The sequence below is a fragment of the Eptesicus fuscus genome, chromosome 13 (genome assembly GCF_027574615.1).
Source record: "Eptesicus fuscus isolate TK198812 chromosome 13, DD_ASM_mEF_20220401, whole genome shotgun sequence".
Lineage (NCBI taxonomy): Eukaryota > Metazoa > Chordata > Mammalia > Chiroptera > Vespertilionidae > Eptesicus > Eptesicus fuscus.
Genome location: NC_072485.1, coordinates 82,776,296 through 82,791,574, shown reverse-complemented (window position 1 = coordinate 82,791,574; position 15,279 = coordinate 82,776,296). Strand labels below are relative to the sequence as shown.

The 15,279-nt window shown below is 65.6% G+C and overlaps 1 protein-coding gene across 1 annotated transcript; it reads left to right on the top strand.

The window, feature by feature from the left end:
• The first annotated feature begins 1,234 nt into the window (after positions 1-1,234).
• On the top strand, positions 1,235-15,242 carry ANO9 (anoctamin 9). The gene is made up of 23 exons (XM_054725727.1): positions 1,235-1,240; positions 5,915-5,989; positions 6,069-6,200; positions 6,349-6,494; positions 7,751-7,797; positions 7,911-7,969; positions 8,044-8,117; positions 8,575-8,709; positions 8,910-9,006; positions 9,098-9,158; positions 9,257-9,339; positions 10,354-10,458; positions 10,526-10,690; positions 10,766-10,802; positions 10,971-11,082; positions 12,586-12,643; positions 12,746-12,843; positions 13,013-13,143; positions 13,234-13,386; positions 14,079-14,226; positions 14,686-14,787; positions 14,863-14,956; positions 15,045-15,242. Exons 1-23 carry the CDS (start codon positions 1,235-1,237, stop codon positions 15,240-15,242), a joined length of 2,316 nt encoding a protein of 771 aa, XP_054581702.1.
• Positions 15,243-15,279: the final 37 nt, after the last annotated feature.

Here is a 15,279-nt window from a genome sequence, read left to right as displayed (position 1 = left end):
CAGTCACAGCCCAGCACGGGTCCCCCCAGTCACAGCCCACCATGGGTCCCCCCAGTCACAGCCCACCATGGGTCCCCCCCAGTCACAGCCCAGCACGGGTCCCCCCAGTCACAGCCCACCATGGGTCCCCCCAGTCACAGCCCACCATGGGTCCCCCCCAGTCACAGCCCACCACGGGTCCCCCCAGTCACAGCCCACCACGGGTCCCCCCAGTCACAGCCCACCACGGGTCCCCCCAGTCACAGCCCACCACGGGTCCCCCCAGTCACAGCCCACCATGGGTCCCCCCCAGTCACAGCCCACCACGGGTCCCCCCAGTCACAGCCCACCATGGGTCCCCCCCAGTCACAGCCCACCACGGGTCCCCCCAAGTCACAGCCCACCATGGGTCCCCCCAGTCACAGCCCACCACGGGTCCCCCCAGTCACAGCCCAGCACGGGTCCCCCAGTCACAGCCCAGCACGGGTCCCCCCAGTCACAGCCCACCACGGGTCCCCCCAGTCACAGCCCACCACGGGTCCCCCCAGTCACAGCCCACCACGGGCCCCCCCAGTCACAGCCCACCACGGGTCCCCCAACAGAAATGTGTCATCCCTGCGGGAACCCACAGCAAACATGTCACCCTGGGTCTGAAGCCACGGCCGCCTGCACAGGGCTGCACTCCAACAGCACTGGCGCTCCTGCCCCCTGACACTTGGGGTGCTCCTGCCTGTCCCCCCCCCCCCGCCAGCCGCGCCCTGCTGAGCGCCTGCTCTGAGCCCTCAGCGCTCAGAGCCTGGCACCACAAAGCAGGGGCTCAGGGCAGAAGAGACCTTTCCTGTGGCGTCTGCCTCCTCCTCCATCCTCCCAGCCGTCTCTCCTCTAGGGGAACCCACTCTGGACTTGGGGGGTCGGGGCTGGGTGCTGGAGGGGACCTGGGAAAGCTGAGTCCTGGGCTCAGGAAGGGTGAAGGGGAGCAGGGGAGCTAGGGCATTGGGGGAGCGCTCGTGTGCCCCCTTCTCTCCCCGGTCCCCCCTGGGAGAGGGTGTCCAGCTGAGCCCATCTTCCAGGGGGAACCTCTGCAGGTGAGGGTGCAGGCCCTTGGGAGGGGTGTGCCCTGCACCCTGCGCTGGCTCCTCCCCACTGCCCGCAGCGGGAGGGCGGGGAGGGAGCAGGAAGGTGAGTCCCACGCGGAAGTCAGGTAGGACTCGCCCGGCTCCCCGGCTCCCGCTGAGCCACCGCGAGGGCTGCCAACATGCAGGTGAGTCGGCTGCGCTGGGTCCCCCTGTGGCCCCTGCAGCAGCTCTGCCCGCCTCCCCTGGCGCGGCCCCGGGGTTCCTGGGACCCAGGCTGGGGTGCAAAGCAGACAGAGCCCTGAGCCTGGGCTTCAACTCCATCCTCAGGCGAGAGGAGGAGGGCGCTTTCCTGGGGTCCCGGCGCCTCCAGGGGGGTCCTAGTGAGTGAGTGGGGCCTAGATGGGCAGGCCTGTCCGCCCCCAGGCCCTGCGTCAGCGTGAGGACCCCCTCCCTTGCCTGGGCAGCTTTGCCCTGTAGCTGGTGCCTGAGGGAGGGTGCCCTGGCCTCCGGGGGGGGGGGGGGGGGCGGGGGGTTGGCAGGGCCAGGGTGGCCAGCCGGGCCCTCTGCTCCCTGGGGTCCTGCCCCAGGCAGAGGTGGGTTGGCCGAGGGCGACCGGATTCTGGTTTGGGGACAGAGCAGGTGCGTGAGGCGGGAAGGTGGCAGGAGGAGGTCCAGGAGGCACCCTTTCTCCCCTCTGCCCAGGGAGTCTGCAGGGCGGGCCAGCACCTGGGCGGCAGGAGAGGCCCCGCGAGGGAGAGCGAAACCAGCCTGCCGGGGCCACGCGGGGCCCTCCCAGGCGTGGGCCGGAGGCAGCCTCACTCCGCCTCCGCCCGCCCGGCTGCTCGGCCTCCCAGAGCAGGCGGTCTGTCCCGGATCCCTCGGGACACCCAGGCTCCCCTGCTGCCCCCCCTCTGGGGGTCAGGCCCCTGCTGGGTGGGGGAGCGGCAGCACCTGGCTTGGCGGAGGTGAGAGAATTAACCCTTTGCAGGGCAGGTGCAGACGCAGGCAGCCGTGCTCAGCGGCCCAGACCCCTCCCAGGGCTCCCCGTGGCCCCCGCCGCAGTCCAGGCTCCCGCACCTGAGCAGTCCTCCGTGGTCTGGCATCTGCCAACCCTGCAGCCTCAGCCTCTAGCAACTCCCTCTGCTCTTGATGCTTCTGCGAAGCTGCAATGCTGAGGGCTGAGGGCCAAGTCCCCGGGAAGAGTGACTACCAACTCTCCCAGGCGCCGAGTGCCAGGTCCCTAGGAGTGGGAACTGCCAAGTCCTTGGAGGTGCTGGGTACTGAGTCCCTGGGAGTACTAAGTACCAAATCCTCGGAGGTACTGAGTACTGAGTCTCTGGGAGTACTGAGTTCTGGGAAGTACTAAGTACCAAATCCTCAGAGGTGCTGGTACTGAGTCCCTGGGAATACTGAGTCCTGGGAGTACTGAGTACCAAACCCTCGGAGGTGCTGGGTACTGAGTCTCTGGACACCAATTGCATGCTCTCCTCAGAGCCGGCTTCCCTCTCCCAGGAGCTACTCCCACTTTTTTGCCTCCTGCCAGCCTCTTGCCCCACAAGGCCAAGCTCCAGGCTGCCCACCCTGACTGCAGGTGCCGGCCCCTCCAGAGCCCAGTGCCCCCTCACTCCACACACTGCCCAGGAGGGCTGCACACAGGGCAGGCCGCGTCATCTGCGGGCGTCTGGGGACGCATGGATGGACAGCACACAAAAGAATGAATCGACAGTGACATACAGATGGGTAGCTGCGGGGGGGAGGGGGAGAGGGGGCAGGGAGGAGGGAGGGCAGACCTGCTTCAGAAGCTGAGAGGCGGAGTGGGCGGGGGGGAGGGGGGCGCGTTTGCTCAGGGAGGGTGGGGGCAGGATGTCCCCTCGCTGGATGATGACGAGCTTTCGGGGCTGAGTCAGGAGGGCCGGGTGTGATGTGACCCTCAGAGACGGTGAGGGGAAGCCCACATGCGTCCGTGTGCCGCTGACGTGGTGTCACACGTGTGTGCTCCGTGTAGCCCGCCGGCCAGGCTGGGTGGTGGTCCCTTCCGCCCAGCCGTGTTGCTGGTCCCGCTGGTGACCTGGAGCCAGACTGGGAGGGACAGACAGAAGGCACTTTCCCAGCCCCGACTCCTGGTGGGAGCGAGAACCCCCAGAGTGTAAGCCTGTCCCTGATAACAGTAATTGGGACATACTTACACTCACAGGGATCTTGTTTGTCTGAAACTCAAATGGGACGAGGCGGCCTGCACACTCCCTGGCAGTCCTGGAGGGCAGACTGGCTGGAGCAGTCCCGTCAGGCCTTCTGGAAGAGGCGTGCTTGAGCTTGGCAGGAATGTGGTTGGAGAAGGGACAGGCTAGCAGGTGGGGCACCAGCGGGACCGAAGTCTCGGCCGTGGGCGACTGGTGTGAGGGCGGTGAGCCGGGGCCTCTGGAGGGCGGGGGCCATGGCAGAAGCCTGGGGCCAAGGGGGGCCATGGTGGGGTGGGGGTGCCCAGACCTGCCAGCAGTTGGTGTGCGCCGGGTCCTCTGATGGACACAGCCCCTGGATTGTCCCCCGAAACCCTTCTCCCTGGGAGCTGCCAGCCGGGACGCAGGCTGAGGTCCCTGCCACCCGTGCGAGCACAGCGTGCTCGGTGCTGTGCGGGGGCCGCGGGTGCTTGGTGTGTGGCACTGAGCCCGGTGGGGCTGGCACTGTCACGGCCGAGGCTGGAGGAGGTGGGTGATCTTGCCTGAGGTCGTGTGGCTCTGGGCTCCGGGGCCAGGGCCCTCGCCCTGCCCCTCAGCTCAGGTCTCCCAGGTGACCTGCTCTGACTGTGGACGGTGTCCCCACCCCAGCCGCCTGGCTCCCCATGGAGGGCCCTGGGTCACTGTCTCAGTCCCCCGCCCGATCCCGCTCCCCCTGCTCGGTGGTTTGGCATGGGGTCCCATGTTATAAGGAGTTATACATACAGAGCGGGCCCCTTCCCCTGACGTCAGCGCCCAGCGCCTGGGCCCTGGTCAAAATGAGGACCAGGCCCTGACCCGTGTGGCTCAGTGGATAGAGCGTTGGCCTGCGGACCAAAGAGTCCCAGGTTTGATTCTGGTCAAGGGCACATGCCTGGGTTGCAGGCTCGGTCCAACGTGCAGGAGGCAGCCAATCAATGATTCCCTCTCATCATTGATGTTTCTCTCTCTCTCCCTCTCCCTTCCTCTCTGAAATCAATAAAAACATTTTTTTAAAAAATGAGGAGACAGCACAGCCGCCTCGACTCCGACGCCACCCACTTTCCCACTTCCCTGGCCGGTCGGTGAGGGACCCCGCGTGGCATTTGGCCACCCCCTGTCCGGGAGGTCCCCGTCCCACCTTGTCCTTGGCCTGTTGGGCCAGCTCAGGTCTGGAGAAGGTCCCTGTGATGTCTTCCATGCTGAGACGGGACTACAGGTTTTAGGGAGGGCACCACACACCATCGCAGCGCATCCCTGACCTCTGAGTGCCATCCATGACCTTGACCTTCACCGCCTGGTTCTGCTCTGCAAAGTGACTCCTTGTTCCGCCCACACTCTCCATTGGCCGCTGAGTGCAGCCCACACGCAGCAGGAGAGGATGAGGCTCCCTCCCGCTCCCCGGGGCCACAGTGCGCGGTGAGACTCGGGTCGGGAGGCCGCACGTATCCGCTTCCCCCCTGAGGTTCTGATGCAGCGTCTGTGTGTCTGTCCCGGACCTGCGGGTCCTCACTGGCCTTCGTTTTACGGAACTGGGTCATACGTCACGTGGGACCCCAATGCCTCGTGGGCGGAGCGGCCCGTTCGTGTTCCGGTGGCGTGATCTGCCCCACGTGGGGCCACCACGGGGTCTTCACCCATGCACCCGCCGTGGGAATGCGCGTTATCCCCTCCATTTCGGTGTGACGTTGGCGACTGTGAGTGCCCTGTCCCTGTCTCCAGCCGCAGCGGGGCGGGGCTGTGGGATGTTCATTTTGTTGACCAAATCCACGTACCCATGTGTGCTCCCGGGCAGCACGGGGGCTCTGCCGACTTCGGCACTGTAGCCCCTTCAGGCGTTTGTGACCGAAGGGGTAGCAGGCGGCAGGCACCTCCCGGCCACCTGGCCTGATTCCTGCATTTCCCGAGTTCCACGTCTTCCCCCGTGCGTGCTCCACGGCTGTGAAGCCCCTGTTTGTGCCCTAGTGGGTGTGGCTCAGTGGATAGAGCGTCGGCTTGTGGACCAAAGGGTCCCTGGGTTCGATTCCAGTCAAGGGCACGTACCTTGGTTGCAGGCTCCTCCTTGGCCTGGGCCATGGTCGGGGCACGTGCAAAAGGCAACCCATCGGTATGTTTCTCTCACATGGCTGTTTCTCTCTGTCCCTCTCCCTTCTACTCTCCCTAAAAGGTCAATGTGGCCCTGACCGGTTTGGCTCAGTGGATGGAGCGTCGGCCTGTGGACTGAAGGGTCCCGGGTTCGATTCCGGTCAAGGGCATGTACCTTGGTTGCGGGCACATCCCCAGTAGGGCGTGTGCAGGAGGCAGCTGATCGATGTTTCTCTCTCATCGATGTTTCTAACTCTCTATCCGTCTCTCTTCCTCTCTGTAAAAAATCAATAAAATATATTTAAAAAAAAAAAGTAAAAGATCAATGGAAACAGCCTCGGGTGAGGGTTAGCAAAAAGCAAACAGCAAACAGAAACCCCGCCTGCAGGGCCTTCGTTAGGGCTCAGGACCGTGGGCCATGTTTCCGAGGAGCTGCTGCTGGCTGGTCACTTGCCCTAAGCCCAGGGACGGCCTCCTGTCTGCTTCCTCCCGCTCCTCCCCCGGTTATGGGAAGCCCCCTGGTGCATGGCAGATGCTCTGCGGTGGGACAAGCTCAATCCTCCCTCCCTCCCCCCGGCCCAGGGTGAAGAGAGATTGCAGATGGTGGTGGGGATGGAAGGGGACAGCTACCCGCTGATGGACATGGCCGCTCCTGAGGTGAGTCTCTGCTCAGACCCTCTGGGCTTGGCCCGCTCCATCCCACTCCCCATGCCCAGCTCACGCCTCCCTCCTGCAGCCCGACCGCCCCGACCAGACCCTGACGGACTACGTCCTGGTGGCCGATTACCGCACCCAGAGGAACCCCAGTCAGGTCCACCGGCAGCGGCAGTTCCTGAAGGGCCTGCAGGGCAAGGGCTTCCAGTTCAAGGTGGGCCGCCCGGAGCAGGGCCGGCGGGGCCGGGGAGGGGGCTGGAGGGTGGCCCGTGGTCGGTGCCTGAGGTGAAGGGGCTGGGCCAGTGGCTGGGATGGAGGGGGAGGGTCCCGAGGGGGACAGAGAGTCCACTGGGCCCCCCCAGGTGAAGGAGGACCAGGAGAAGGTGTTCTTTGGGATCAGAGCGGACAGCAGGATCTTCGGCCTGTACCGCACGCTCCTCATGGAGCCCGAGGGCCCGGCCCCCAGAGTGGAGTCAGCGCGGCCGCCCCCGATCCCGGACACCACCAGGTGAGCGGCTGGCCCAGGCCCGCCAGGCGGACCCCCGCCTGCCCCGCCCGGGCCTGGTCCCGCAGGAGAGGCCGCGGGCTGTGTCAGTTCCCACACCTGTGAAGGGCGCTGACAGCTCTCACCTCTGGGAGTATTCTGGAAGTTACATGGCACTTACAGGGCGGGCAGGAGCCGGCCTGCGTGGCTCCGTGGTTGAGCATTGACCTATGACCCAGGAGGTCATGGTTCGAGTCCCATTCAGGGCACAGGCCCGGGTTGCGGGCTCCATCCCCAGTGGGGGGCGTGCAGGAGGCAGCCGATCAGTGATTCTCTCCCATCATTGATGTTTCTCTCTCTCTCCCTCTCCCTTCCTTTCTCTGAAATCAATAAAAATACATTAAAAAAATAAAGAAAGGGTGGGAAGGGTTCAGAGAGGCCGAGAGGACCCACCCAGCCATCCCTTTTGGCTCTGAACCCACAGGCAGACCCCACTCCCTCCCGGCCCTCTGCCGGCCTCTCTCTGAGCACCTGCTTCTTCCCCCCCTCCCCCCCCCCCCCCCCGCCAAGCTCCAGCTCTACAGCCTGGTCCACCTGTCCCCCCACCCCTCCTCCACCACCTGCCGGCTCACCCCAGGCCCCCCGAGCTCGGCGGGGCCGTGGTAGTGAGACTGGCCAAGGACCCGAGGCAATGGAGGGGCTCCTGGGGGCGCAGGGGACCTGGCGGGTCTTGGGGAGGACGATGAGTAGAGGCACCTTGATGGGGTCTGGGAGGACCAGGCCAGGGCGAGGGCCCTGGGACGGCGGGGGGACCACGTCTCATAGGAGAAGGCTCAGGAGGAGTGCGGCTCTCCAGTCAGATGCTCCTGTGCCACCTCCCCGGGCAAGTCACGCAGCCTCTCTGAGCCTCGGTCTCCCTGAGGCGGAAAGGCCCAGGGATGGAAAGAGGGTTCGCTTACTAAAGCTGTAGGGTGTGCCCCGGACGTGTGGGAGCTCCGGGGAGGAAGTGCGGTCGGAGGTGGGGGTCAGGCCAGGCTTCTGGGGTCCTCGGAGGAGAGGGACCACTCCAGATAGAGCCCCGTCCTGGAGCCACGGGGTGGCTGCACCCTGGCGGGATTCAAGGAGGTCAGGATGGGCTCCCAGAGGAGACCTGGGTCTGGGCTCCGGCCAGGTGGGGAGGCAGGTAGGCCGGGGCTCCCCCTGGATGGCTGGGGCCTGGGCCCGGCTAGCAGGGGGCGAGGTCCACCACCGAGGGTACACGGTGCCATCCTGTGTTTCAGAATCCGGATCGTCAACTTCATCCTGAACTGCAGGACGGCAGCTGGCGGTGAGGACGGGGCGGGCAGCGGCCGGTCGGTGGCCATCAGGGGGTGTTGCGGGGGAGGATGTGGCCGGGTCCTCCCCCCTCCCCGCTGACCTGAGGCTCCCTGTGACCTTCAGACACATTCCAGGATTTGGTGAAGGACGGGGTGTTTGAGACCCGGTTTCCGCTGCACAAGGTGAGGGGCGGGCTGGCCGGGAGCCTGGCTGAGGGAGGGCGGAGGCAGGCGCTCTCACTCAGTCACTGCGCCAGGGGGAGGAGCCCCTGAAGAGGAACTGGGCCCGCTGGAGAAACATGTTCCGAGAGCAGCCCATCGACGACATCAGGTAACCCTGCCCAAGCCACAGTGTGCCCCTTCACAGCTATACCTGTGCCCGGACCCACCTGTGCCCGGACCCACCTGTGCCCGGACCCACCTGTGCCCGGACCCACCTGTGCCCCAGACCCACCTGTGCCCCAGACACACCTGTGCCCCAGCCCACCTGTGCCCAGCACCCACCTGTGCCCCAGCCCACCTGTGCCCAAACACACTTGCGCCCCGACCTGTGCCCCAGACACACCTGTGCCCAGACCCACCTGTGCCCCAACCCCCCTGTAGACACACTGTAGCCCAAAGAGACACCTATGTGCCCACAAGCACCTGCACCCCCACAGACACCCCTATACCCCTAGCAAATGTGCTGTCAATACAGACTCTCCTTGGCCGCCCCCCCACGCCCCGTCCGGGCACAGGCCTGGGACGCCACCCCTGGCGGGTGGCCCTGACGGGCAGCTGTGCCGTAGGAACTACTTTGGTGAGAAGGTGGCCCTGTACTTCGCCTGGCTCGGCTGGTACACCTACATGCTGGTCCCTGCGGCCTTGGTCGGCCTCATTGTCTTCCTGAGCGGCTTCTCGCTGTTCAATGCCAGCCAGATCAGGTGGGGGGCGGGAGGGATGGGGGGCAATGGGGAGGATGGGGTGGAGCAGGTGGGGTCCCCCCAGAAGCGGGAGGCGGAGGGGCGGGGCCTGAACTGGGTGGACGGGGTCACAGATTGGGAGGAGTGGGGTCAGGACAGGTGGGAGCGGGGGTGCGGGGGGGTCAGGAAGAGCCGTGCCAGCCAGGTGCCTGCACCCCCAGCAAAGAGATCTGTGAGGCCCACGACATCTTCATGTGCCCACGCGGCGACCACGGCCGCAGGTACCAGCGCCTCTCGGACACGTGCACCTTCGCCAAGGTTTGCTGCCCGGCCCGGCCCTGCTGCCCTCCCTGCCCGCGGGGCGCCCCGGGGGTGGGGATGGCGCCCAGCCCCGTGTCCCTCTCTCCAGCTCACCCACCTCTTCGACAACGAGGGCACGGTCATCTTCGCCATCTTCATGGCCCTGTGGGGTGAGTTGCTGCGGGCACCTGGGGGGTGAACGCCGGGGCCCCTCTGCCCCCCTCGCCGGGGCCCCCCAGGGACGCCTGTGACCCCTGCTCCGCCGCAGCCACGGTGTTCCTGGAGTTCTGGAAGCGGCAGCGGGCCCGCGTCGTGCTGCACTGGGACCTGTACGGGTGGGACGAGGACCAGGTGAGGCCGGGCGGGGGGCGGGGGGGGGGGGTAGGAGGGGCGGAGGATGGGGGGGCCTCTCCCAGCGGCCGGATGGCCGCGCCTGCTCTGTGCTGTGTGTTCTCGCACCTGAGGCGGTTCCTATGCCTGAGGCGTGTGCCCGTGTTGGAGGCCTGTGTCCCGTGTCTGAGGTGTGTGTCCCATATCAGAAGCATGTGTCCATGTCTGAGGCCTGTGTCCCGTGTCTGAGGCCTGTGTCCCATATCAGAAGCATGTGTCCATGTCTGAGGCCTGTGTCCCGTGTCTGAGGTGTGTGCTCTCATGTCTGAGGCATGTGTCCCGTGTCTGAGGTTTGGCTCAGTGGATAGAGCATCAACCCTCGGACTGAAGGGTCCTGGGTTCGATTCCAGTCAAGGGCACATACCTCGAGTGCAGGCTGAATCCCCATGTCTGAGGCATGTGCCCCGTGTCTGAGGTATGTGCCCATGTCTGAGGCGTGTGCCTGTGTCTGAGGCATGTGCCGTGTCTGAGGCGTGTGCCGTGTCTGCGGCGTGTGCCGTGTCTGCGGCGTGTGCCGTGTCTGAGGCGTGTGCCGTGTCTGAGGCGTGTGCCGTGTCTGCGGCGTGTGCCGTGTCTGAGGCGTGTGCCGTGTCTGCGGCGTGTGCCGTGTCTGAGGCGTGTGCCGTGTCTGCGGCGTGTGCCGTGTCTGAGGCGTGTGCCGTGTCTGCGGCGTGTGCCGTGTCTGCGGCATGTGCCGTGTCTGAGGCATGTGCCCATGTCTGAGGCGTGTGCCGTGTCTGAGGCGTGTGCCGTGTCTGAGGCATGTGCCGTGTCTGAGGCGTGTGCCGTGTCTGAGGCGTGTGCCGTGTCTGCGGCGTGTGCCGTGTCTGAGGCGTGTGCCGTGTCTGAGGCGTGTGCCGTGTCTGCGGCGTGTGCCGTGTCTGAGGCGTGTGCCGTGTCTGAGGCGTGTGCCGTGTCTGCGGCGTGTGCCGTGTCTGAGGCGTGTGCCGTGTCTGCGGCGTGCCTGGCCCGCAGGAGGAGGTGGCGCTGGAGCTCATTAACTGCCCGGACTACAAGCTGCAGCGGCACCAGCACTCCTACCTGAAGAGCACCATCATCCTCGTCCTGTCCCTGCTCATGGTACGCCCCGGAGCCTGGGGGGGGGGTGTGGGCAGGCGGCGCGCCTCTGAGCCCCCGGCCCCCGCAGATCTGCCTCATGATCGGCATGGCTCACGTCCTGGTGGTCTACCGCGTGGCGGCCGCCGCCGTCTTCAGCAGCTCGGCCCTGCCCTTCCTGGAGGAGCAGGTGACCACGGCCGTGGTGGTGTCCGGGGCCCTGGTGCACTACGTGACCATCCTCATCATGACCAAGGTGCGTGGGCGGGCGGGGGCCTCCGCTGGGGCCCATAGCCCATAGCGAGCCCCAACCCCCCCGTCTCACCCGCAGATCAACAAGTACGTGGCCCTGAAGCTCTGTGACTACGGTGAGAGGAGGACACGGTGGGGGGGGACCCCTGCCGTCTCCGCTGCCTCTCCCCAGAGGCGGGAGTGGCCCTGGGAGACAGCTGGGGCGCAGGAGGCCTGAGGGGCTGAGCAGCGGGCAGGGCGGGGGGCCGCGTGGAGGGACAGGTGAGGCAGCCATGTTCCCCCAGAGAAGTCCAGGACCTTCTCGGAGCGAGAGAGCAAGTTCACGGTGAAGTTCTTCACTCTGCAGTTCTTCGCGCACTTCTCCTCGCTCGTCTACATCGCCTTCATCCTGGGCAGGTGAGGCCGCCCCCTCCTCCCTCACTGAGCCCTGGGCACACCTGCTCTCTTTATATATACACTAGAGGCCCGGTGCACGAAATTCGTGCACGGAGGGGGGGGGTGTCCCTCAGCCCAGCCTGCACCCTCTCCAATCTGGGACCCCTTGAGGGATGTCCGACTGCCTGTTTAGGCCCGAGTGGGATCGGGCCTAAACAGGCAGGCGGACATCCCTCTCACAATCCAGGACTGCTGGCTCCCAACTGCTCGCCTGCCTGCCAGCCCGTTTGCCCCCAACTTTCCTCCTCTGCCAGCCTGGTCACCCCTAACTGCCCTCCCCTGCTGGCTTGATCACCCCCAACTGCCCTCCCTTGCAGGTCTGGTGCCTACCAACTGCCCTCCCCTGCTGGCTATCTTGTGCCAGCCATCTTGTGTCCACATGGGGGCAGCCATATTGTGTGTTGGAGTGATGGTCAATCTGCATATTACTCTTTTTTTATTTTTTTATTTTTATTGATTTCAGAGAGGAAGGGAGAGGGAGAGAGAGATAGAAACATCAATGATGAGAGAGAAACATTGATTGGCTGCCTCCTGCACACCTTCTACTGAGGATCGAGCCTGCAACCTGGGCATATGCCCCGACCGGGAATCGAACCAGTGACCTCTTGGTTCCTGGGTCGACGCTCAACCGCTGAGCTACACCTGGCTGAGCTGCTTATTCCTCTTTTATTAGATAGGATAGAGGCCTGGCGCACGGGTGGGGGCCAGCTGGTTTGCCCTGAAAGGTGTCCTGGATCAGGATGGGGGTTTCCTTGGGGCGTGGGGCGGCCTGAGCAAGGGGCCTGTGGTGGTTTGCAGGCCAGCCATGCCCCCTGGCGACCCAAGTGGAGGCCCTGGTATCTGGAACTTATTTACCTTCTACAATTGAAACTTTGTATCCTGGAGCAGAGCCAAGCCTCCTGCTTGCTCCGTGGCCGGCAGCCGTTTCTGTTGGGGTTAATTCACCTTCTATAATTGAAACTTTGTAGCCTTGAGTGGAGGCCTAGGCCGGCCAGGGTTGCAGAAGCTTTGCTTCCTCTGTTGCCGGGGACAACCCTGGCCTGCTCTTTCCAGCTCCATGGCTGCCGCCATTTCTGTTTCGATTTGTTTACCTTCTATAATCGAAACTTTGTAGCTTGAGTGGAGGCTTAGGCCAGGCAAGGGCAGGTGGAAAGCTTGGCTTCCTCTGTTGCCTAGGAAACCTTGCTCTCTGTGGCTGTAGCCATCTTGGTTGGGTTTATTTGCATACTCGCTCTGATTGGCTGATGGGCATGGCTGGTGGGCATGGCTTGCGGGTGTATTACTCTATTATTAGGTAGGAAGGGAGAGGGAGAGAGAGAAGCATCAATGATGAGAGAGAATCATGGATTGGCTGCCTTCTCTTCCTCTCCACTGTCCCCCTCGTCACCCACACCCCCTCTGTCCTGCCCCACTCCCCCCCTTGTTGGGGGCAAGGTGCTGGGCTCAGCCTCTCATCCCTCCCAGGATCAACGGTCACCCCGGGAACTCAGTGCGCCTGGCGGGCTTGTGGAAGCTGGAGGAGGTCAGTCTGTCCTGGATGCCCGCCCTGCCCCCTCCCCCGCCTGACCTCCCCCCTGCCCCTGCCCTGCCCCCTCCCCCATCTGACTTCCCCTTGCCCCCACAGTGCCACCTCAGCGGCTGCATGATGGACCTGTTCGTGCAAATGGCCATCATCATGGGTCTGAAGCAGACGCTCAGCAACTGCATGGAGTACCTGAGCCCGTGAGGACACCTCTTGCCCCCTCCCTCTTCCCCCTTCCCCTTCCCTCCCTCCTCCCACCTCCCTCCAGCACCCCCTCCCCATCCTCCTCCCCAGTGCCCAGAGCCAGCGCTCTGGGGCCCTCCACCCCAGCACTGCTCCCTGCCCCCTACCGGGCTCCTGCCCCCCCAGGTGGCTGGCCCACAAGTACCGCTCCATGCGGGGCAGTGAGGCCCGGGACCCCGAGCTGAGGGACTGGCAGCGCAACTACCGCCTGAACCGCGTCAACACCTTCAGCCTGTTTGACGAGTTCATGGAAATGAGTGCGTGCGCGGAGCTGGGCTCAGGGTGGGGCTGGGGGCTGGGGGGCCGCTGGGGGCGCGGAGCTCAAGGTGACCCCCCCCCCCCCGCAGTGATCCAGTACGGCTTCACCACCATCTTCGTGGCCGCCTTCCCGCTGGCCCCGCTGCTCGCGCTCTTCAGCAACCTCGTGGAGATCCGCCTGGACGCCATCAAGATGGTCCGGCTGCGGCGGCGCCTGGTGCCACGCAAGGCCAAGGACATCGGTCAGGAGCCCAAGGGGCTTGCTGCGCAGGGCGGGGCGCTCAGCGTGGGGGCCGGGGTGGCACGGGGCGCTGGGACCAGGCTGTTCCCCTTCCCCACACAGACAGCCCCCCGGTCTTCCTGGGTTGTCGGCCCAGATGCGGGTCAGGCCCCGGGAAGGGGCAGGCTGGCACCCACTTTGCAGATCTGGCGGAAGGGCCCGCAGCTTCCTTGGGGCGCTCGGCAGAGCACAGGGAGCGGAGGGAGGGAGGGGCGCAGCCGCAGTGGCAGGGACTGAGGGCAGGCGGCCCAGGCTGGCCGCACTGAGACGGGCAGGTGTCAGGGGTGGACAGAGAGGGGGGGGGCGGGGGGCGGGCAGAGGGAGGGACCTGTGAGAGAGGCCTCGTCTTGGGCTCAGGGCTCCACCCTGGGGTGGGGACCGGGAGGTAGAGCAGGCTTGGGGGCAGCGGAGGGCTCAGACAGACAAGGGAGGCCGGGAGCCCGGAGCCCCTTCCCGTCTGTGTCCAGCCAGGGGAGCAGGAGAGCGAAGGCGGGCTGTTGGCCTTGGCCCGGGTCTCCTCGCGGGGTGCCATTCCCGGAGATGGGACGAGACCGTCCAGGCTCTTGGCTTGGGGGATGGACGGTGGAGGTGGGGCAGGCAGCATCAGTGGCTACGGCTGGAGGAGCCAGAAGCCTCTCGCCCCGCTTGGCCCAGGGACCTGGCTGCAGGTGCTGGAGACCATCGGCGTGCTGGCGGTCATCGCCAACGGGATGGTCATCGCCTTCACGTCCGAGTTCATCCCCAGAGTGGTCTACAAGTACCGCTACGGCCCGTGCCGCCAGGGCGCCCACCCTTCAGCCGAGTAAGGGGCGCTGCCACCCAGCCCCTGGGCGGGCGGGTGGGGCTCAAACTGTCCAGAGACCCCTGGGGAAACGCCCAACCACAGCTCAGCAGGGGAGCCGGGGAGGGCTCAGTGCTGCCAATATTGCCTCTGCCCTGCCCTGCGGACCCGGGGCCGGAGCCAGGAGTGCTGACCGGGACCCCAGTGGGGGATTCGGGCCCAGACCAGCTGTTTCCTGAGCAGGCACTGAACACCTGCCCCCCAAGTCAGACCCTTCGTGGCCTGCCTGGCACAAGAGTGCCACCTAAGGCTCCCTCAGCCCTTGGCACCCGGAGCCCCTTCAGCCTCCCCCAGGGCCCCTCTGCCACATGGAGGAATGCGGAGGGGTCTGCACTGTCCCCACCCTGCGGTGACCCACCAGGCAGGAGGCAGCTCTCGGAAGCACCCACACAGCCAGCCCCATCTCTCCCCTCCCGCCAGCTGCCTCACGGGCTACATCAACCACAGTCTGTCCGTGTTCCACACCAAGGACTTCCGGGACCCGGCCAGGATAAAGGGCCCAGGGAACATCACTGAATGCAGGTTTGGACCCTCCGACCGCCCCATGTGTGCCCTCTGAACTCCTGACCCCTGACCTTAGGTCTTGCCCCATCCCAGGTACCGGGACTACCGCAACGCTCAGGACTACAACTTCTCGGAACAGTTCTGGATCCTCCTGGCCATCCGCCTGGCCTTCCTCATCCTCTTCGAGGTGGGCCGGATCTGGGGGGTCCTCCTCCCTACCCCCACCCCCAGCCTGCTTGGCCGCCTCACTCAGCCCCGCCCCGCCCCGCCCCCAGCACGTGGCCCTGTGCATCAAGCTCGTGGCGGCCTGGTTCGTGCCGGACGTGCCGCAGTCGGTGAAGAACAGGGTCTTGGAGGAGAAGTTCGAGGAGCTCCGGGACAAGATGTGGGGCGGCGGGCCGAGGTGGGGGCCGGGCCTGGGCCCCGGGGCCACTCCCGCCTCCAGCTCCAGCCTCAAGAGCACAGACGTGTAAGGGCCCGGGGCTGCTGCTGGCACCGGGCAGGGACTCA

Coding starts and splice junctions, on each gene's coding strand:
- ANO9 (XM_054725727.1), top strand. Junction 7,798..7,910: donor CTGCAGGACGGCAGCTGGCG/GTGAGGACGGGG, acceptor TGTGACCTTCAG/ACACATTCCAGGATTTGGTG. Junction 8,710..8,909: donor TTCAATGCCAGCCAGATCAG/GTGGGGGGCGGG, acceptor CTGCACCCCCAG/CAAAGAGATCTGTGAGGCCC.